Genomic DNA, 23,384 nt, shown 5'->3' on the forward strand with positions numbered 1-23,384 from the left:
TGTTTTTTCTTATATAGTCTTTCTCAGACCTCTAGACATAACAGGGAGTGAGTATGGAGGAGGGAGTATAGGAGCGAATGTTCCCCTCTTTGGCTACCTACATATGATTTCAAGCAGGCACAATCTGACAGCCATTTTCTGTTTTCAGTATGTTTACAGCTTAATTTAATAATGTCACATTTTACAGAACCTTACGGGGACGTGACACGTCCATGATGTGCCCACATCATCTGATGCGGTCACGCTTGCCGCAGGAGGTGACTCAAAATCACATTCCTCTTGGATACTCCAGGATCACCCAGTCATGCGTTTAGCAGGCATTCTTTCCAAGTGCAGCATGAATAATTGAAATGAATGTAAACTGGTGGGTTTTCCCCTGGTTTCCGAAGACTTGTACGGCTAAGGCTGTGTCTGGCTACTGAGTAATGTCAGACAGAGCAAAGAGACAGATGTCTGTAGCACCTGACTGTCTCACACGTCAGAGATCTGTAAGTGGAAGGCAAGGCGTCCATGTTTCTTTCAGGAGGAGAGTTTGATGACGTCTGGAGAGGAGAGGGTGTGTGGCAATGAGGCGGTTTCCATTAAAGCAAGACGGGACACGGCTGAAGTGGAAGCACCCATTTATTTTGCCATCCACTCCATGTGTCTCTCAAGTTCTGGCTCTCCACCACATAGCGACAACAGTAAAAGCAATGATCTCTTACCAAAATACAATTTCTGCTCTTTGTGCCTTGCTGTTATTTCATACGTCAGAAAAAAGTCTGTACAATGAACATTACAAGGAGTACACCGTAAATTACTGGCCAAGTCCCTACACAAACCGATACTTGTTTTCTTGTTTGTCAAGTTTCCATAATTTACATTTTTCTGCAGACCAAGCATGAGTGATAACAAATGTCTTCGAAAAGTCTATATATGTTGGGACAAACCGAGAATGGCTTGTGTTAGGATGATCTGTCACAGTGATTTTTACCAGAGGAATCAGAGGTGAAAGGGTCTCTGGATTGGACAGCAGCCTGGACAGGCCAGCGGAGGCATGAGAAATTCACACCCAGTATCTCCATGCAGGACCACGCTGTCTTAGGTTCATTTTGTGGTGAGGTGAGGTTTCAGTTTCATTTGTCAGAATCACCTATGTCTATGTCCTTATAGCACAGAAAGGCTTTACCTGTCAACATACAGTGTTAATACTGTCTAACACAGTCAAATTGCTTGTAACAATCTACCATAACCAGATAGTCATCTAAAGTTGTGCTTGAAATACTGTGTAGTCTGTGTTGCTACTCTGTAATTGTACATTATGTATGGAATGATGATACTCTAACATGGTAACAAAATTTAAAAAAAAATAAATCCCTCTCTCAGGACACAATGGATGTTTAAGCGAGCACCCATCTGTGATTAGCCTTGTCCAGCATCTAAAGGTGCCCCATAATTGTGACCATGACACTGGATGGTCACACAGACCCATGTATAACAAGTCTAGTTGTGCTTTTAACATTTAAATGCTTGGATGCATTGCTTTAATGTCAAACCCCTTTGGCATTATGATGTGGAAAGACCAAATGAAAAATCAACACACTACAAATATATATCCATCCATACATTCGTCTTCTAAACACTTATCCTGGTCACGGACATATATACACAGTCTGTGTTCATGTATGTTAAGTACTTATGGAAGCTTGCAAACCAAAAAATAATGACTAACATTTATTGCCATGACTCTATTATTAATATTAATAACCTTTTGGCACATGATACACAATTGTTTGTAAGTATTTACATAAAAAGCAAATAAGAAAGCAGGTTTCTGAGGAGGAGAAAATAAAGCTAGGAAGATATAAAACATTGTGAATTAAAATAAAAGATAGGATAATATTCAACACCAAATATTATTTGTCTACATCTGTGGAAGAAAATCATGTTTAACCCACCTGGAAGACCAAATTTAGCCTTTTCTCAAATCATGTCTACACAACATTGGCTTCAATGATAAAAACCGTTAATGATCCCTTACTGATGAATTTATATTCCTTCTGGCTAGCAATGATACACCTTCCACTGGTTCATATACTGCAGACCAGGCACTTTGAGTCAGGGGATTGCCTTATTTAATCACATCATTTAGTTATATAGCATAAGCCTTTGTTTATAGTGACTTACACTGTACGCTATACCAAAATGACTGCTTCGTGGTACAATTTCACTGAAGTAACTGAGATCTAACAGTAGTGATGGACACAATTTAGTTAGTTGCTCTGGAGACAGACAGCAAATGTTAAAAAAAAACAGAACAGTATGTATGAGTTACGGTTTTGTAACTTACGGTTGGGTAAGTTTTCCTATAGGGAGTGCCTTCCTGCACGTTTACTCAGCAAGCATAATTTTCCCCATTGTCCAATAACCTCATCGTGCCGTTTTATGAGAAAATGCAAATCCATATTTCTGAGCTGTTTAACCTGCTGTTTTTTTTTTTGGAGGCAAATAAAATGTCTTACAACAAGGAAAGCCAGTTGTGATGATATATGAGATGCAGCAGAAATAGCAATTTCCAAAAAGTGGAGCAGAATAAAGTGATCTGCAGTGTATTTCTGAACCACATGTGCAGTGACCCTGATTCTCCATGCTGCTCTGTGTGATATCCAGCGGGCTGAAAGGCTTTTCTGTATCCTAACCATCTTATCTCACATATCAACAGAATGACTTAGTCTGCGAGGGTTATGGCATGCTTACATTTGCAATTAAATGTGCACATTCACTGATAAAGGGAAGAGAGAGAGAGCAAGAGAGAGAGGCAGGCAGGGAGAGAGAGGAAGTGAAAGTCGTAGAATTTTTAATTGGAAAATACTGGAGCACTTCCATACTTTATTTCCCTATGGCTTAAAGGAGGCAGTTTCTGAGCATATTGTGGGTCTGTAATCCAAATTTTAATACATCCATTAACCCCAATGAAACCTGAGTCACATCATCGTTTAAATCCTGTTATTGCTAAAATACCTGCTTGCTGGCACAGTAGTTTCCACCAGCGCGCTTCACTGGCCATAATAATCCCACCCGTTGCACCTGTATCTCTTTCACACTTTTCTACAAAACAGTGAAAAGCAGGGTTACAGTGTAAGTGTGAGTAAACCAGGCAAGTGATTCCCCTGCTTTCTTCAGTGTGACAGTACGAAGGTCACCGCTGCGGTAAGAACTTGTCTTTGTTGCGAGATGTCAGTCTTCACTAGCAAATTCAACACATTCTGAAAACAGCTGCAACAAAAACTAAAAGAGAAGTGATATCAGATTGCGAAAAGGTTATACATTTAGCTCAAATTCCCTGTGTGAAAATGGTTAAAAACAGAACATTTTCTTTGTGGGACCATTGCGGAGATACAAATTTATCACAATTGCTGAAACCACCCAGTTCTTGATAAAACTGTGCTGAGTAAAAAGATATTAGGTGAAATTTTGGCTGAAACTAGATGGATAAGCATCGCCTCACCAGAACGGGAATATGGCTTTAAGTGGAATTTGAGGTTGACTGGAATCCAGCGGTCCCTGTGCGCCAAATCCGTTCCAGTTGACTACCAGATTTGCAGCCTACAGAGTCATCCCGAGGCCTCATTACTTACTTCTATGTAAATATGCTTGTCAGATCACTGACAAAAATTACTTGGCATCCAGAAATAGAAAACAGACACACAAGCACCTTCTTCCAACATGGGTAACTACTGTTTGCTTACAAAAAAGGTGAAGCCATGGAAAATAACACCTTTTCACCTTTTTCAAAAACATTTTTTTTACAGTAAATAGATCAGTTTTCATCTGTATTCTTCTCAGATAAATTTGCTTTTAAAGACCGTAAAAATAAGTAAAATCTATATATATATATATATATATATGCTATGCGTTTATCTATTTATCTATATACCTATCTAAATATTTTAGTTTTTCACAATATTTCATAACAATCGCCACTTCTGGAGATTTTGTTAACAAATAAAACATCAATTAAACCAAACAACAGGCTGGTTCAGTAATAAGAAACTTGATTTCTATGGCAAGACAACTGGCTTCATATTCCCAAGGGCCCACTGCTTGTGGAAAATGCAAGTTAAGACAGTGGGGAAGCTGGATTACTTTGCTGTGGATAAGTGTAACCAGCAGGTGGTGCTGTTTCATTCCGGGAGGATGGAAAAAAGTGAGGAATAACTATAGAATTTGTTACAGCCAGCAGGGTACCAGTGATAAGTGCTATGAGATTTTGCACGATAACTCTGTTTTGTGGAACTTTCTAAGAGCTGTAGTACTAGGGAGAGTAACTGGGCAAAACTGTACCGGTGCATCTACAACAAAACAACAGCATGTAAAAAAGGACGACGTTTGAGTGACAATAACGCTAGATGACAGTCACGGCCATTGCTAAAAAAAAAAATCCCTGCTCCTAACTGCTCGCAGCTGCACAGTGCACTGTGCTGTAACTGGCATCTTCTCCACAGCAGGTCTGCAGGCTTCTGAAAACCCTGTTTGTCCTTCCTGGCCTCGGTCTTCACAGCGCACGTAGTAGCAGCGAGCGACGGGGCGCAAACTTCTCATTTCCTCTCTATCCCACCTGGTTCCTTGACGCTTGTAATGGAAGCAGCACATCTGTGGTTCCTCTGAGGCGTAAAGATCGTCAGAGAACATGGACTATTTCGGAATTCCATTCTCTAGCCCGCAACGCCTCAGCCGTCAAAGATTAATTGACCTGAAAATAGAACTCCCACGATTGGCCCTCTGATAAACAACAATAACGCCTTCACCCTGGTGACAAATGACCTGCCCCTATGCATGTCACATGACATGTATTTGCATGTGCTTAGTATTTCCTGTGTTTTCCCTGCCTATTATGTCTCAAAGTTTCAAGACCCCCAGTCGTCCCCCCCCCCCCCCACCTCAAGCATTCTTACTTTGCTAATTAAGCATGTTTAACACTTTGCTTGGATTTAATCCTACAACTACACATGTAGCTAATTCCACAATGATTTGCAAGAATCTGGAAATGTACGCTTCGGAAATCTTTGTCCCACTCTCTGTCCGGACTTGCAACGAGACATCGCAAGAGGAGGTGGGGATGCATGGAACTTCCCTGACATATTTATAAGATGTTCAGGTGATCAAACTAACCTGTAGAAGCCGTGGCAGTAGGCAAATGTTTGAAGTCATGTTGGAAATATGGTGAACACTGGTAAAGCTTGGTGTTCAGTGAACGACCCTGTTAGCGCATTAGTGTCAGAATGAGGTCTGAAGCACATGAGATTTTGAGTTGCTGTACAAATGAGTGGGAGTGCTGTGTCTTCATCCGGCTGCTGGTGAAATGTAACAGGTGATACTTCCACTCGAGAGCTATGCACGGTCAGAGGTATCATCCATTTTGTCACTGAATATGAACAGGGCTGGCTGGCAACATCCTCGCTATGAGCGGTCTACGTCACCGTGTTGGAAACATTGGGCCGAACTGTGTGAATGGCATCGGGTTCACTGTTTCACTATTGAAACAAAAATCACTTTACTCATTTAGTTATGAAAGGCCCCACGATATGAAGGTTCCTCGCTGTTATAGAATAGCCCATGTGCCTGATAGCTTCCGTTGGCAGACATATTGGGCTCATGCCATTGGATCGATGGTTCCTCAGTTCCCATAATGCCCACATATTAATCACAGGGAGGCAGATTGTCAAAGGCTGGAAGCATCCAGATCTGTTTTCACGCGAATATGTAAATCCAACCCTTCTGGCTTACCATCCCCCCCCCCCCCCCCAAGCGCTGCATGGAGTGTATTTCCATTAGGGCTGTCTGGTGGAGAGAAACTCTGGCTGTTCCACTGCAGGTGTCACACGGCCCCTGTGCAGATCCGGCACCCCCTGCTGGGCCACCTCGTTGCGTACAAGTTGGCGATTGGAATGGCGTGGGGACCCCAGAGGTGCGTAATCCCTGCTCTTACTTGTAAGAAATGTTTAAGAAGCGTCAAGTAAAGGGATCTAGTTGGCATCAGCCCTGTCAGGAAAACAAACAGGCCTTCCCTTACTGCTGACAGATTAATAATGTGCTGAATAGAATTGACCTATGGTCTCCGTGCAGATTTTGCTCCACCTGCTTGTTAAAGGAGAATCACGCTTCTCCAACACTCTTCAGAAAGCAAATGAAAGCCACCGTACGCCTCAGCTCCTGTGAAGTGTCTGTAACAGAGTCCATGTGTCTGAAGCTCGTGGGATGGATATCAGCATTTAACTTTGTTTATCTGGCTGCATAGTTCTCTCCATCTCCAGGTTGGGGTTTCTGGGGTCTAGTATGGGGAGAAGATGATGGGAGTGTGCGTGGCCCTCAGGGGCCCCGGGGCAGGCCGAAAGAGCGCGGGGCTCAGCAGAGGGGTCTGGATGAGGGTGGCAGTTCCTGCTGGGTGACGCAAGGCCAGCGGGTTTGGGGCCATGGTGCAGAGGGCGGCCGGGTTCAGCGGGCTGGGTAGGAAGCTGGTGGTTAAGCCTTTGGTCAGCTGCTTCTGCAGGGCCAGTTTGGTCTGCAAGACAGCAGCACCCATTACACTGGAAACATTTTAAGAGGAATATCTAACCTTTTCGCATTGCATTTCATTATACTCAGAGGTAAAGTTAGACATCCAGTCCAGTAGGGGGCAATATGCCAGAAAGAGGACCTGCAATCTCATCAATAACACAGGTGTACCAAAAAAGCCAAGGTTTTTAAAATGGATTTAGGGTATTTTGAGGGCGCTGAATTCAAAAATCCCATTACTTTTGCTGAATTGGTTCTAGTTTTCGAGATAATGGATATCCATGAAAATAATGCATTCCCCCAATGCAACTTGTGTGCGATAACAAATGCAACAGCTTTTAGTCTGTCTTTTGACTCTTTAATGAAATATCCCATATAATTATTTTGTATTTCAAAAAAGCGACTTTTTGAAGCCAGAATTCAACTGTGAATTTGCAGAGTAAAGAAGTCGGCTACAGTATAAGTTTGTCAACCCAGTCTTGGTTTATACCCAAAAAGTTCTGTATTAATAAGTATATAAATACATGTAAAAATTACGACTTCATCAAGAAGAGCCTGCATCATCTGTCCTGATGTATTCTGCTACATCTGTGGAGAGTACATGTTGTGAAGAACTACTTGTGTAATCACAGAGCAGACAATTATGAAGAATTGGTGCAAGATGTGCTTGCTAACTTCAGAAATTTGCTGTTAATATGTTAATGTGTTCAGAGTTAATATGAGCATAAAGACCTCCATAGCCATTTAAACAGATTGCCAGATAACCTTGGAGACTTCAGCAAGGAACAAGGCGAGAGGTTCCACCAGGATATGAAGGTGATAGAGGAGAGATACCAAGGCCGATGGGACATACACATGATGGCAGACTAGTGTTGGAGTCTCCAACGTGATTGTCCTGATGACACACATAAAAGGAAATCGCATAATCAGCGTTTTTTTGAAGCATTGGAAAGATGGTGATAATAATAACTAATTAATATTGTATTAATTAATCAAATCATACATAACTTTTTCCTGTCACTGTTAGATATTTTTAATTTCTTTTTTGTATGATGTTAGACTGTTTACTTACTAGTTGTAATTAAAATAAAAATATTCTTGCAATCCTGATTGCTTTTCAAACGAGTTGTGTTAATTAATTAACTATTAAATATCTCATAAACTAGAGCCAATCTGGCAAAACCGAAGTCACATTCTTAATCAGCACCATAAACTTCATGTAAAACCGTTCAGACATCGTTGGTAATAGAATCACTGTATACAGTGTTATTTATGGACCCTCACAACTGCAACAGGCTGAGGGTGCGGATTTTAGATTTGTGATAAAGCTTTAGTGAACAAAACACTGTGGTCAATATTGATACAGACCGTCAGTAGATAGCAGGCTAGAAAATAAGAATAAACCAGCATAAATGTCAAGCAAATATCAATATTTTTAGAATAACAGTGGGTCATGTGGCTGGTGCTGCTTAAGTACCCCCTATTACTCTGATATTGTTCGCCATACATAGTCTACATGTTATGCTGACCTAGTTGGCCACAGTTACACTAAATACACTGACTAGTTTGATAAGATGTTATCAGTAAGTTTACATGAAAAATAAACTGCAATGTATATGCCTGCATATTCCACAAAGGTGTGGGGTGGAGTTGGGGGGCAGAACGTTCATACTTGATTAATTATTAAATTACAAGACTCCCCCATAATAAAATACCATAGATACAGTGAACCCTGGTGGGCATAACAATTCACAAAAAAAAACAGAAGACTGCATGAGCTTGATTAGTTACTAAGTTGATCAGTTTGCCGAATTAGTGCCCGCAGTTCTCCTCCCCCACCAAATTTGGCCCAATGTTTCAAAAGTCTGCTCTCCAAAAGTGGAACATCCATTTCTGTGTGGTTATACTTGAACCCGTGACCTCCCGGTCGAAGTCTCAGCGTTCACTCGCATGCTTACGACGATGATTCCTCCAGAGTGCCGGCGGACGCGGTGAGAAAGGTCATTATTCATCTACAAGAAGAACGTCACAGCCTCTGTGAACTGATCTTCTCTGTGGTCAGTAGCACTGAGCTGGTTGCCCTGGTGCTCTTTCTGGGGTATCTCATACGCTTAGCCGCCATCAGCCATGTCTCTATGTGCAGACGGGGGTCACAAGGGATTACAATGATGGCTCAGAGCCGAGACCATAAACCAACAAATTGAGCTGGCAGCTCCCTGTTAGCCTTCCAGAGTCCCAGACAAGAATGTTCACTGTCTTGGGACCTAATGTTCCCCGAGCAGCTGCATAAATAGCAGTCCTGTGAGGACGTGTGTGCGTGGGTATTGTAGCTGGGATCCGGTGTAGTTCTTTCTAATTCTAATTCTTTGTTTTACTCCCTGAGTCTTACAGGGATTTACCGCGGTCTGCACGCCCACTCTCAGCTCTCTTTATGCACGTCACCCAGAAGCATCTGACTCTCTCGATGCAGAGGAGATGGCTTAGAGGACAGGGCTGCAGTGTGTCCCCCCCCCACAAGACAGAGGCCTCACCTGCGGGGACAGTGTGGTGAGGCTGCAGTGGTCAAACACCTTCTTCATGGCGGACACCACCCCACCCGCGTAGCTGCTCCATCTGCCATTCTGCATTTGGGGGGGGGGGGGGGGGGGGGGGGGCACGTGAGTGTGCATGCATCTGTGTGTGCTGGAGGTAGGGGGGTATGATCACACGGCAGCACTCACCGCTAAGACAGAGCTCTGCTGGTGCTTGCTGTGGGGGCTGAACTTGGGCCGCGGGGGCTTCCCGGCCAGCCGGTCCTTGTGCCTCCTGCTGTTCGTGTGCTGCAAGGGGCCGTCGGGTCAGTATGGGGAGCCTCTGCCTATCGTCTCCACCTTCATGCCACTCACTGCCCCCTCCCCCCACAGCCAGCCCTTAACTACCCCCCAAACTCCCGCCAAAAATGACTGCAGCGTGTTACCAACCCCCCTTCACTTCCTGATTCCACCTGATGCACCTTTGCATCTGATGTCCTCTCACAGTGACATTCTTCAGCCCCAGGAATTATACTAATGCACAGACATTTAATAAGAGGTTTTAAAAGGCTCTTCCCATCACTGTGAGAGTAAGACCTCCTTACTTTGACCTTCCAAGGCATCATAAACTATCTGAAGGATTAAAATGGATGTTTACACACAATTTGGCTTTCGGTTTAACTTCAATCCTCATTGACACTTCATCTCTCTCTCTCTCTCTGCGCTTCGTGTGAACTCACATGCCTGCCTGCACTTTTAATCCCTTGCATCCATAATATGCTTCCCTGAAATGATTTTTCTAAATCTGTCTTTAAAATATGTAAATGTCTAAGGCAGGCCCTGTCTATGACAAGCTTTCCTGCAGTGTAGTGCGGTACTGTAATATACACGTGGAATATAATAAATATAATGAATGATGAATAAAGAACAAGAATCACAGGGGCTTTTTGTGTCGTTGACTTTTCCATGCTTCTTCCATAGTACGAGATGTTTCCATTCCAGCCATTTTTATTCCAGTCCTCTCCATTTCACAAATACGTCTTGCAACCACAAAGCCATCAAATGCACATTAAAGGTTCCCAAAACTGCAATTCATTTTCACGTTCACAGTGAATTGCATCATTGCAAATGAAGTATGCTGCTCGCTGAAAACAGCAGTGTTAGCGGAGAGCGGTGGGGGAGGGGCGGGCAGGTCTCTGCCGTCCCCTGATTTTAACTTCTGTGGTTTTTGGACCAAAGCCACCGTAATGAAGGCCTTTTGGAAAATGTTACCACTGCCCCTAACCCTCTGAGAATGTCACACTGCTCATTCTCAAAGCGCACTGCAAGTCGCCTCACCCCTCATCTCTGAAGTTAGACCTGAACTTCTCTGGAATCCAGGTGTTTGGTTTCCGCCAGAATGCCCACCCACTACGTAGCCTCGGCAGTGAAGGCCACCCAGGGACTGAGGTGATCGGTCACTTTCAGTCAGGTGTGATTTTACGCCAATGTCCCCCCCCCGAACAGCATAGGCTGAATGAGGGAGAGCAGCAGCAGAATGATAATAAATCACAATAATGACGATTTCCAGGCGCTGTGAAACGCGCCCCCGTAAAATTTACGATGACGATGAAAAGAGTTTATGCATGTGCCTCATATCCCGCAGGCTATTCAAAGAGCCCCTACAGGAAGCCTTACATTACATTGCATCATTTGTTTTCTTAGCACGTCTGTCATTATAAAGAACATCACTAGAGCCGTTCCCTTTCAGTGTCGACTCCTCGGAACCCGCGGCCTTACTGTCCGACACCTACGTCAGAGTGTCGGCCCTGGTCTGGGCCACGCCCACCTGTTTGAGCTGCGTCTCGGAGTTGACGTAGATCTCGCACAGTTCACAGTGGAAGGATTTGTTGCCGACGCCAACGCTGCCCTTTGCGCCCATCCGCTTGCTCTTGCCGGCCAGCCGAGAGGAGAGCAGCTTAGTGCGGCGCCTTGGCTGCACGCTCTGACCCTCCAGCATCAGCTTGTGCTTGGAACCTGGAAGAGGCAAGATCGGCGTGGACATCAGATGTGTGCCGTTTATAGTTGTACACCATCCATAAACACTCATCCATTACAGGGTGGAGGGGGGCCTGAAGCCTATTCCATGAAGCACATGGCAGAGAGACACAGTGGACAGGACGCCAGTCCAGTGCAGGACACACACATAGACACAGTCACATGCTGCACGCAATTTAGAGACAACTGTTCGCCTGTGTAATCCTGGGAGAACAAGTAAATTGTACACAGACCGACAGTGGGGACAGAAATCCAAACCCTGCAGACATGAGATGAGAGAGTCACGTCAACCTAAACCTACCTCACGTGCATTAGGTAAGATATTAACATATAACACAGCCCTAGTGAAGTTACTGCACGGTACAAATTCAGTTTTCAGTGAGCCACAATGCACTGGGACAGCCTACCGCTGTTGTGGGCCTCCAGCTGAGACAGGGAGTTGACAGTGACTTTGCACACGGGGCAGTGGAGATGCTGCCTGTCCTTCTTAGGGTCTCGGTCCCCCTGTGCCCGGGGCTCTCCCTCACTCCCGGGTGACTCCTGGGGACCGGGTTCAAAGGCCTGGCCGGGAGCCTCAGGGACACCGGTGTCTGACGTGCTCTCCGACAGCTGGGAGGCGACAGGGGACACCTGGGAGGCGGGAGACACCTGGGGGGACACCTGGGAGATGGGGGACACCTGGGAGGACCCCAGACCTGCCAGCTCCAAAGACGGGCCGTCTGGCGAAGGCGTGAGCATGAGTGAGCTTCCAGGGGAAACGTCCAACTTCACGACTTCCAGGTTTGGGTCCTGGGCTGCGGGGGGGAGGAGGTGGGGGTGGGGGAGAAGAGCTCAGAGAGAGGGCCCTAACAGTGCTCTGTGTCACAGTGCTCCATGTCACAGTGTTACATGTCACAGTGTTACATCACAGTGTTACATGTCACACTGCACCATGTCACAGTGTTACATATCACAATGTTACATCACAGTGTTACATGTCACAGTGCTCCATGTCACAGTGTTACATCACAGTGTTACATGTCACACTGCACCATGTCACAGTGTTACATATCACAATGTTACATCACAGTGTTACATCACAGTGCTCCATGTCACAATATTACAACGAACTAGTTGAGTACTCTGTGAATGTGAGTCTGGTTAGTTGAAACAAAATCTTGGTCTGGATTGGTACTTTCTGAACCTGAACTTTCCACCTCTGCACATGGGCATACGTACTGCAGCACTGTTTGCAGGAGGTCTGTTGTTTTTGTCAACTGATTGAATCACATTCTTATTATATATTTTAGGGATGCAGCAATATCATTTACTTAAAAATATTGCAATAAATGATAATAATGATATACCCTCCTCTGCAGCACCAAACAGGGCACTTATTTATCTGAAAAAAATGTGAAAGCCAGAACAAACCAGAATACAGCCAATCCACTAAACAGGCAGTATGTAAGACCTGCCACATGGGGGGGGGGGATCACAGCAGTGCTCATCATTGTGTTTTAGTCTCTGTGGCAGGTTAATTATGATTTAAAAACATGTCACTCTTTAACCTTTAAAACAGTGGTTCACAAACATTTTATACCGTGTACAACCTCCAAAAGTATCACGCTCCTCCCTGCATACCACCATAACTACACTGTGCCTGATCGATACTGGGTAAAAGCTTCTGTCATTTTCACTGCGCAATGTTTGCCATTTGACATTTTCTCTCTCCGTGTTGGTGTGTGCTGCACGTTTGGTTGTTGCACAGGGTTGCTTCTGGTGGCAATTCCATCATACTCTTTCTTCTGTTTAGTTCTTAGATGTTTAATTAGATTTCTATTGCTGTATGAACCTGACTTCAGCCCCCCTCTTGATAGTTTAGTACAGCACAGTATGCGCTCCGCCACGCTTTGGATTTCGTTAACTTTGAAGTATTTCCGCACCACAGATATTTTAATCTGTTTATTTTGCTCATTAATGATATCGCTGATACGTTGTTACATGGTATCCATTATACGCACCAACATATTGTCACGAGGGCAAGTACAAGGACATTAACATGGTATCTCTACATCCCTAATATAGATATACTCTCACTGGCCACTTTGTTAGGTACACCTTGCTAATACCCGGTTGGCCCCTGTTTGCCTTCAGAACTACCTTAATTGCTCGTGGCATAGATTCAGCATGGTGCCTGAAACATTCCTCATAGATTTTGGTCCATGTTAACATGACAGCATCACGCAGTTGCTGTAGATCTGTTGGCTGCACCTTCATGATGCGAATTTCCCATTCCACAACATTCCACTGGTGCTCTATTGATCTGGTAACCGTAGAGGCCATTTTTAGTACGGTGAACTCATTGCCATGTTCAAAAAACCTATCTAAGATCATATGAGCTTTGTGACATGGCGCATTATCCTGCTAGAAGTAGCTATTAGAAGCTGGGTACACTGTTGTCACAAAGGGATGGACATGGTCAGCAACAATACTCAGGTAGGCTGTGGGATTGGGGGGTTGGTGCCTCAAGAGATTAAGCCTCTGTACCTGTGATCAGAAGATCACTAGTTCATGCCTGGCCTCAGCAGAGGAGTGACATGTCTGTGGGCCTATGAGCAAGGCCCCCAACCCCACACACCCCCCTGGGCACCACAAGGTGGCTGCCCCCTTGGTCCGGCCATCAAGCTTTCTCACACCTGTATGGAGCACAAGACGGGGCAAAGCAGAAAGGAAATGTCCCTGCAGGGATTAATAAAGTATTACTGTCCTAGACATTTAAACAATGACCCACTGGTACTAAGGGGTCCAAAGTGTGGGAAGAAAATGTCCTCCACACCAATACCAGAGTGAATTGCCGATACAAGACAGGATGTATCCATGCTTTCATATTGTTTGCACCAAATTCTGACCAAATCTTCTGAATGTCACAGTAGAAATCAAGACTCATCTGACCAGGCAACATTTTTCCAATCCTCTATTGTCCATTTTTAGTGAGGCTGTGTCCACTGTAGCTCAGCTCCGTGTCCTTAGCTGTCAGCAGCGGCACCTGGTCTGGTCTTCTGCTGCTGTAGCCCAGATGCTCTTCTGCGTACCTTGGTTGTAATAGTTGGTTATTTGAGTTACTGTTGCCTTTCTATCAGCCTGAACCAGTCTGGCCATTCTTCTCAGATCTCCTGTCATCAACAAGGCATTTTCCCCCAGAGAACCGTCGCTCACTGGGTGTTTTTTCTTATTCGGCCCATTATCTGTAAACCCTGCAGATGGTTGTGCCTGAAAATCCCAATAAATCAGCAGTTTCGGAAGCACTTATAGCAACCCACCTGGCACCAACATCCATGCCATATTCAAAGTCACTTAAATCACTTTCCTTCCCCTATTCTGGTATTTGATGTGAACATTAACAGAAGCTCCTGACCTGTATCTGCATGATTTTATACATTTTGCTGAGTTTATGCATTTTGCTCCACATATGATTGGCTGATTAGATATTTGCTTCAACGAGCAGCAGAACCGGTGTACCTAATAAAGTGGCCAATGAGTGTACACCCCCCCCCCCCCCCCCATTCGTTCAGTACAGGGTCACTGTGAGCCCACAGAATGGGATGCCAGTCCATTGGAGGCGAGCACACACTCACAGACACATACACTCACAGACACATACACTCACAGACACATTATTCATTTCTAGATGGCACACCCCTGTCCCCAGCCACCTGTGCTGCTTATAGAGGACATACAGTATAGTCCGGCTGTCTGTGACGTGAGACAGTGTTTATATTCACATGCTCATGCTTTGCATATCAACCTTCTGCCCATTCACACTTTAAATTTCCCATCACAACATGAAACGGTGCAGACAGAGACAAAAATCTGTCGCAGGCCAGTTATTAAGACCAGGACACGCAGACTGCGGCTCAGCAGATAAGCTCTGGCAGTTTCATCACCACACCCCCTCACCCCCCCGCAGAATGACCACACACACATCGGCTCCCACATGCTCACACTCCATTTCATTCAGAGGAGATGATCCCACTGGGCCCCCAAAACAGACCGCAGACAATTGATTTATTTGGAAACCCATTAGGAATGAAGATAAAGGTCCGATTACTCTTGTGTGTGTAAAGAATGAGCAATGAAATTATATGGCAAGTGTGTTGATGCTGCTATAGTGAGGGAAGTGAGTCTCTGCCTCCCCGCCTGCCAAGCCCCTCTGCCGGGGGTTGGGCCCAGTTTCTGCTCATGTCAATGCACAGGTACAGAGGAACCACCTGAAGTGGAACCATAGTGACCTGAGAAACAGAGGGACGGACGATTTGGGGAACAAGCTGCCACATTTGGGGTTTTCTGGGTGGCTGGAGAAACCATAATAGCAGCTAGACATCTGCCGGGAGGCTTATTTTCATAATCAAACCCCATGATTAAATTACATATACATCAAGCTGAAATATTCACATGTATGTCTGGACTAAAACAGTCACATTCAGTACGCTTGCATAGCTATGTCGAGCTAAGGTTAAAGCTTGACTACGCCATTTAATCGGACTACTGTCCTTGTCCCAGTATACATGCATGGGAGGGGAATTGATTTATTGAGCGAAGTATGTCCGACTCTGCTGCAATAAGTGGCGATATGGCTCCTTTCATTTTCCAGTTCACCTATTATGTTACAGACGTAAAAAAAAAAAAAAAATTGTGATAATGGGTTCGTGGACAAATAAAGTGATACAAGCTTTAATTGTGATCTGGTCAGAAGAACAGATACAACAAGAGCAGGATAGCATAACATGAAATAAAGTGTTTGTATAATACAGTATGACAGCACAGTACTGGATATTTTTTAAATATTGCAATGTGATTTTGTTGTAATAGATATTGGAGTATTTACGAAACAAACAAAAGGAGTTCAAAATAAATTTCTCACAAATTTGTCTAGGAGTGATTTAAACAGCAAGGATGAAAATGATTTTGATTGTCTCGGAGAACACATGCAGCACAAATGCAAAAGCACCGAAGGTAAACTTTAAACTGATTTTAAAAAATATACTAGACAATCTTGAAAATGAATAATCATTAAAATTGCAAAACTTGTTAGGTTCTTTTTCCTGTGACAGAGCAAAAATGTTTACCAATTTGTATATTTGTATATTTATATGTATATTGATGTATATTTTACCATGTCATCCAGTCCTACTACAGCCATTTTTAGAATTCAGTACAAAATATCCCTCCTTGCGTTGCGATGTCATTCGGCACCGGTACCAGCTTTTACACCAGTGGAAAACCGACACCTTGAAGTACCATATTTTTGGTACCTTCTTGTGTGGTAGAAATATTATAAATCAACCACTCTGAGATCTCTTCTTGCCTAAGACATAACAGACCCAATATGCCTCCCCTCCTGGGCCTATCAATGTCCAATTTTACTTCCACACTTGAAGTACCAAAAGTACAGTACCTGGTGCGGTGGAAAAGCACCCCTTAGTTGAGCTGTATATTGGACAGCTTTATAGCGCTGTACATTTCGTAAGTGCTGTACATCCTCTGCTGTGCATGTTACTTCGGCATAAAGGCCGAGGGGAAACTGTAGGGCATGTGCAGAGCACCTAGGCAAGTTTGAATCTGATTGAATGTGTAATACGGGAGTAAATCGACTCCCATTCACATTATCTCGGTTTCTTAGTCTGACTTACAGAAATTTGATTTAGTACGATTTCAGTCGGACTGATATGTTTACGTGTACTGCAAAAGTCCGGTTTTAGTCGGACTAACACAATAATTCAATTTTCTTAGTGTGTGTGTAAACGTACTGAGTGAGAGGATTCTTGATTTCCAAGGATATGATTTTTCTTTTATGAATTAACTGTGTTTGCTTGAAACACCCACGACTCCAACTAGGACAAATGGTTAGATGTACGAATGAGCCAGTAAAGACCTGTAATTTGAAGAGTCTAAGACGTAGCTGAGCTATGCAAACATCCATTCTGGAGCTGCTAGTAATGACCTAACGAAATAATGACTTTGCTGCACATTGTGTACAGATTTATACACAAAAGCCAGTTTCAGCATGATGAGAAAAGACAATCAGCACGTAGGAAAAGCATCACTCCCGATGAGTTAAAAAGGTGAAGGTGCCGCTCCAGTCACATGTGCTATGTGCTGTTTTCTCCCAGTAAATATGCACAGGATCAAAATTCCAAACTGGGATTGATTCTTCCGTGTGTCAGAGGGGGCAGATGGAGAAGTGGAGCTGATCAAAGGCAGCTGTATTTGTGGGGACTGTGTCTGCTTGTCATCAGAGGGACCCAGGACAGTCACCGGCTGATGGGTCTTCCTGTTAGACTCGAGTCCTTTTTTATCCCCATTCCTGCTCCATTCACGTTGTGTAGCTTAGCAGATTTGGGATCTGTTTTCATGTGTCCGGAAGGTGGTGTGTTCAAACCCCATGCCCAATGCGAAAACATATCACGTTTGGGCCCTTGATCAACTGGCCCTCAATACCATTTGCTGCTGGGGAGCAGGATACTGGCTGAGCCTGCTCTCTGACCCCAAGCTTCCCGCAAATATATGCTGCATTGGACAGACTCCAGACTCTCTGCATCTCTGTACCAGATAAGTAATTTCAGGATGGATGGGCGGATGGATGAATGGACTCCTTTGCTACAGCAGTTCTGCTGGAGATCCCCAGCAGTGCTGTGTCTGTTCTCCTCGGATAACGGTGGGATTGTGATGGATGAGGAGGTCTGTAACCGCACCGCTGCACGGCTTCGATGTTCTGATGTGCTCGTTAAAGGAGTCACCCGCATCTCTGCTCCCTGCCCCTCCCACCACCACCAAGCTGTTTGCGGTGCCTTTAATCAGCTCCTGCTCCCCGCGCGCCAACCCCCATCGCCACCCGGTGGACCGAGGAGGATCACGGCTACCCACGGTGCGGGAGGTCTCACACTGTTTAGAGCCCTTTTTAAAACCGCTCACCATTTGTCATTGCTCACCATTCGATCGGGAAGGTGAGGGAAGCGTGAAAGGTGGGAAGAAGATGGCAAGAGGCAGGATGATTCAAGTAATTTAAGAACAGGATGGGAAAATGAGAGGAGAGACTCTGGGAAAATGAAGGAAAATAGACAGAGGGAGGCCCAGGTAGGATTCACAGCAGTAAATCGAAGGGGAGTGGCAGAAAGAGATGAGATGGTAAAAAGGGAGTGTGAATGAGCTGGTGTGGTCCAACTCATTCGGAATAAACAGTATCCGCTGGCCTAAAAGACAACAATCCCATAATGCAACCGCATCTTCCTTCCTAAGGCCAAAGACACAAGAACAATCCCATAATGCACCCCACCTATCCTTTTTCTTCCACATCGTGGGTGTGGCTTGCCCCTGTCACTCACCCATTCCCTCCATCGGCCCCGCCTTCTCTCTGCCTTCCCTCCCCAGCGGGGGTCCAGGGCTCCGCTGCCTATTCTTCTGGGCCTCCAGGGCCTTAAGCTTGCGGGCGTGTTTATGGCCCTTGTAGTGAGCCTCTGCTTGGTTCTGCAAGAGAGACATGGAGATAGGGCGAGAGAGAGAGAGAGAGAGAGAGAGAGAGAGAGAGACGGGGTGTACATTACATGCTCACTGCCACATGAGGATGCAGTCACCTGACCCAGGTCTCCCCCACCACTGGTCAGTCTAAGAGAGTAAATACAGTACAACCCAGACCATGTCCGAAGGAATAATCTCATTTACCTCATGTAAATGGAGGACAAAGACCTTCATCGATGTAACTCAAATAGACATTGGAAACACAAAAAGGACCCAGCGGTCATTCAGAGCAAGAGGGAAGCAAGACAAAGGAAGCTGCTGGAGTCTCACGCTGGCCTTTACGGAGTCATTACTGTATTCAGGGGTGTTTCAATGCTCTATTAAGCAGTTCCCAGGGATGACATGCAAGGTCTGAGTCCCCTTCTTCCAAGGAAGCTCTTTGGCGAATCTGATAGCTGAGAATGGACTATGAAGAGGATTCAGGACCCTTTGGCGTATGAACACTGCTGCCTGGTCCAGCATAATCCAAGCGCAACCCTAAGCGGGTCCCATTCTGAGAACCTTTCTGTGTGTCACCCACAGTCTCTGCTGTTACACAGGGTTTGCCTTAATTATCAGCTATCAGTGATGAATGTCACACCTCCCGAAACATGGACCTCCAAGGTGACATGTGGCCAGACCTGGACAGGGGCTCCCCAGACGTAGGTCTGTGCACCAGTGGGTTGCACCATGCTTGAGTGTTATTGGCGGTACGGATCATGCAGACGGACACCGACGGAGATGGGGTGTGGGGGGGCGCACTTTGGCGTGTACGGTATCACGCACCCTGGTCTTCTGGGACAGAGGGGGCAGGATGTCGGCCCCCACCAGCGAGCTGAGTGGTATGCAGTGCCCAGCCACAAACTGTCCCGCTGCAGGATTTCAGAGTAAAACTCCCCGGCTTATGGGCAATGGTCAGCGGGACCTCGGAGGGCCATGGCAGAGCAGAACACACGGCGAGACATGATTTTTTTTGGCATGGTAAGAGATCATGAGATCAAGGGGACCAAAAAATAAATCACACCCTCGTATTTGAGCAATAGATGCAGGAGGACTTCTCTCGCTGGGCTGGTTTGCACATGTATGTCACTTCGGTCGGCACAATAAATAACAAAAAAGGCATAATATGAAGTGCAGAAGCTAAAGAACAAGAAGCTAATGTTTCTTCTTGGAGAGAAGCTTTTCCACACACGATAGCCAGACTCAGAGAGCATGAGGCAGGCATGAACCTCTGCATGTAATCCATGCAAAGAAATGACCAAGAATAACAGGAATAACAAGTTGAGGGCCAACAGAAAGAAACATAATTAATATGTTAATAAAGCTAAAGTCTGAAGACACATGAGAAAACACAAGCTGCTCAGGAGGTCGGCCCAGCACTGAGACCGGTTCTTGGCTGATGCTGAAGTGCCCAGAACATAAACAGAATGCACAGCAAGAGCCAGACTTTTCCACAAAAAGATGATGCTGGTCATTGAGCTGCTCAAAGGCTCAATAAAAGTCTTCCAGGCTGATATCCATGGTTAAATCAGGCCCACAGACACACAGACAAACTGACACACACACAGTTGGTCTTCCTATCTAAATGAGGACCGTCCATTCATTCATATGGGATAAACCCTCATCCCAATCACGAAACCCTTAACCCCTACCCATCCCTAACCTTAACCATAAGTAACCAACCAACTTTTGGCATTTTTACTTTTTTGATTGCATTCACTGATTTTTTTATAAAACTGAGGTTATCCAAATGGGGACCTCAAAAGATGTCCCCAAAAGTAGGGAGATATCAGGTTTTACTACACTTTGGGGACAATTTGGTCCTCAAATGTGATCTATGCAAACCTAACCCCCCCCCCCCCCTACACACACAAACAACTCTGACCTTCTCTAAAAGATCAAAGGCATAAAGTCCCTTTAGGCAACTTGACACACAAAACTAATCAGGGCACAGACTCAACAAAGGGCCGATCTAGGAAGTAAATGAATGAAATATAATAATCAGATACAAGCAGGAAAGAGCTCCTTGAGAGGTCAGTATGTGATATACATAATGCGTTATTCAGGTCTGTAATTAGCAGGTGCTGCTAAAACAAGCCTGACTTTCTGATCTGCGTGGTGACGGACGCGCTCTGTCATTGCAGGCCACTGCAGATAAGAGCCTCATTAACAGACACAAAAGATCTTGGCTCTCGGAGCGAGCCGAGGACACAGGCACGCAAAGTCCCGTGCTCGCCGGCCAGGAAAGGCGGGAGCCAGGGACAAGGATTTCAGCTGCATCTATTCGCTCAGTGTTGCCCCAGCCTCAGAGCTGCGAGGCTGTTCAGAGGGGAGGGTGATGTGTTATAAGGACCAGACATTAGGGAATGTGTGTATATTAACTGAAAATGGCAGACGAGTCACATGTGACTCGAATCACGCCACCAGCCATTTCAGTTCCCCGCCATACAGTCAGTCACACCCCAGGAGGGATGACCAGAAGGGGGCAGTACAAGGGTGAGGGCTCTCTCAAGCACCTAGCCCTCCCCCCCTCCACCCAGGCTCAAAGTGAGAGCCATGCTGTTACCAGGGACTTGGGAGGGGATGAAGCAGAGGCTCTGAATGATAGCGAGCGATAACCATTCAGCAGTGTACTGATCGCTGATAACCCCCCTCCCCGAAAACACCAGCCGTCGCTTACACCCCCCGTGAGTCGCACTCACCCACCCGCCCCATGAGGGTAACCTCACAGGGGGCCCCGCGTACCCCCTCGTCCGCTCCCCCAGGGCCGCCAGCTTCGCTGTGGGTACATGGAAAGGGAAGAGAACACGTTAATGACCTCCAAGAGGAGAAACAGCACCAGGCGGACATCGGGCAGCCTCATACAGATCACACAGCCGACTGGCCTGGGCCGGGAAGAGCAGCAACGCAAGACAAACCATGTGGAGAAACTGCAGCGGCGATGGGAGGGTGGACGTCTACCTGCGCATGGCAGCAAACTGGACAGTTCAGTGGCGTGGGGCCCGACGTTATCTAGCTAACTGCTTTGCCTCCACGGGCCCTTTCCACCGAGACGCTGACGGTGTTGTTGCGATACTCGTTCCTTCAATTCCAGCCACCGAATCCCAAGTTCAGGTGCTTTCGGTTTTATTTCTTTATCACACAGGAAGCAGAAGAGGTGCAGGCATTTCCACGTCATTAGATTTCGCCGACAAGACAAAAGGCCGTGCCCTGGGCGTGCTGACGGGAACGCCCCGCAGCGAGCCCGGCGCGGAAACACCATCCATATGCAGAATATGACAGCAATAACGAAGCTACATTTCTGCCTGCAAAGGCACGAGTAATTTGATGTTCTAATAAGAAAAACAAAACTCATTACCGGTAAAATCCCTGCTAGTTTGAATAACTGAAATAACTAAAGCACATGTTAAATACAGCAGGAGTGAGAGGTGGCAAGCATTCATATGTCACATGACATCCTCGGAATGCCCAGGCTGGCATCTGATTGGGCCTCTGTGACATCCTCGGAATGCCCAGGCCGGCATCTGATTGGGCCTCTGTGACATCCTCGGAATGCCCAGGCCGGCATCTGATTGGGCCTCTGTGACATCCTCAGAATGCCCAGGCCGGCATCTGATTGGGCCTCTGTGACATCCTCGGAATGCCCAGGCCGGCATCTGATTGGGCCTCTGTGACGGGCACTGGGGACTAATCCATCTAATTAATGTGGCCTAACACAATCTGATTAATAGGGAATCTGCCGACAATCAACTAAAAAGGCAGCCAAATCAAACGGTGGGGGGAGGTACAGGGATTGCGTGCCAACAGCGGTCCGCTTGTGATGCAGTTCAGCGTGATTTTATTGTTGGGGTATAATTTAACTCACATTAAGTCACTATGGTGAACACAGGTGGTGCAGTCGTCATGCACATCGCTGTACGCAGCTGTAGCAGCATGGCACGCCGCCGCGCAGCTCCTGCATATGTTCATGCATATTCCACAGGAGCAGGTTGGCAGGAGCAGGACGTGCATGACTATGGTGTTTAAACATGCATGGAATCAGACTGAGAGCAATTTGGAAGGTGTGAGGGGGGAGAGAGAGAGAGAGAGAGAGCCTCTCAGCTTACTACTGATAAAAATGACAGTCTGGCCACCTTCAAAGGCAAGCCTTATTAGAATTCTGTAAATTTCGATCTCTGCCATATAAATGCAAATAAGTAATAAAATAACTTGCGGTACAAATCAAGCCAAAATGAATTGAATTTGTGAAGACAAAATAGAAAAAGCGAGAAAGGCAACTGCAATAAGGCTTTCGCCTGAAAGGCGGTCTAATAGAAATATGAAAGGGACACAAAACGATGACCGCAGAGTGATTGGCGCTGATTGCTAATTAGTTTTGGGGGAACCTGGGGGCTGCATTGTGGGAACGAGGCTGGCTGCCGGGTGTGATTATCCTGCAGACGCCGGGAATATGTGCAGTAAGTGGAGCTCAAGCTGTATCACCTACTTCCCCCACATACCTGCTTCAAACTGAAAACGTAATTTGGCCTAGATAATGCAAATTGTGGACAATAGTTGTATTTTTCACGGTGGGGAGGATCGGATCGGGGAAGCAGGCAGTCTCCCATAACGCTTCACTGACAAGATGCCGCTGCAATGTAGAGAACGAATGGAAATACAATGATTTATGGCACAAACAAACAAAATCAGAGGCATAGAATTGGGTGGCGTTACACATAGGCCTTTTGCTGGGCTTGGATGCAGATGTCAGGAGAGAGTGTGATAGTGATA

The 23,384-nt window shown here is 45.7% G+C and overlaps 1 protein-coding gene across 4 annotated transcripts in view; it reads right to left on the reverse strand.

Moving 5' to 3' along the window:
* Window positions 1–5,775: 5,775 nt before the first annotated feature.
* Window positions 5,776–23,384, reverse strand: part of LOC111842551 (zinc finger protein 385C) — a 146,249-nt gene continuing 128,640 nt past the window's right edge. For all 4 annotated transcript variants that reach the window (XM_023809278.2, XM_023809279.2, XM_023809281.2 and 1 more), the window contains 6 exons: window positions 18,443–18,584; window positions 11,489–11,875; window positions 10,873–11,060; window positions 9,255–9,353; window positions 9,066–9,155; window positions 5,776–6,541 (listed from right to left, as the gene is read on the reverse strand). In XM_023809278.2, the coding sequence (XP_023665046.1) occupies window positions 6,311–6,541; window positions 9,066–9,155; window positions 9,255–9,353; window positions 10,873–11,060; window positions 11,489–11,875; window positions 18,443–18,584 (1,137 nt within the window). In that variant the 3' untranslated portion in view covers window positions 5,776–6,310. The remainder of the gene's footprint in view (window positions 6,542–9,065; window positions 9,156–9,254; window positions 9,354–10,872; window positions 11,061–11,488; window positions 11,876–18,442; window positions 18,585–23,384) is intronic.

The sequence above is a fragment of the Paramormyrops kingsleyae genome, chromosome 5 (assembly GCF_048594095.1).
Source record: "Paramormyrops kingsleyae isolate MSU_618 chromosome 5, PKINGS_0.4, whole genome shotgun sequence".
Taxonomy (NCBI): domain Eukaryota; kingdom Metazoa; phylum Chordata; class Actinopteri; order Osteoglossiformes; family Mormyridae; genus Paramormyrops; species Paramormyrops kingsleyae.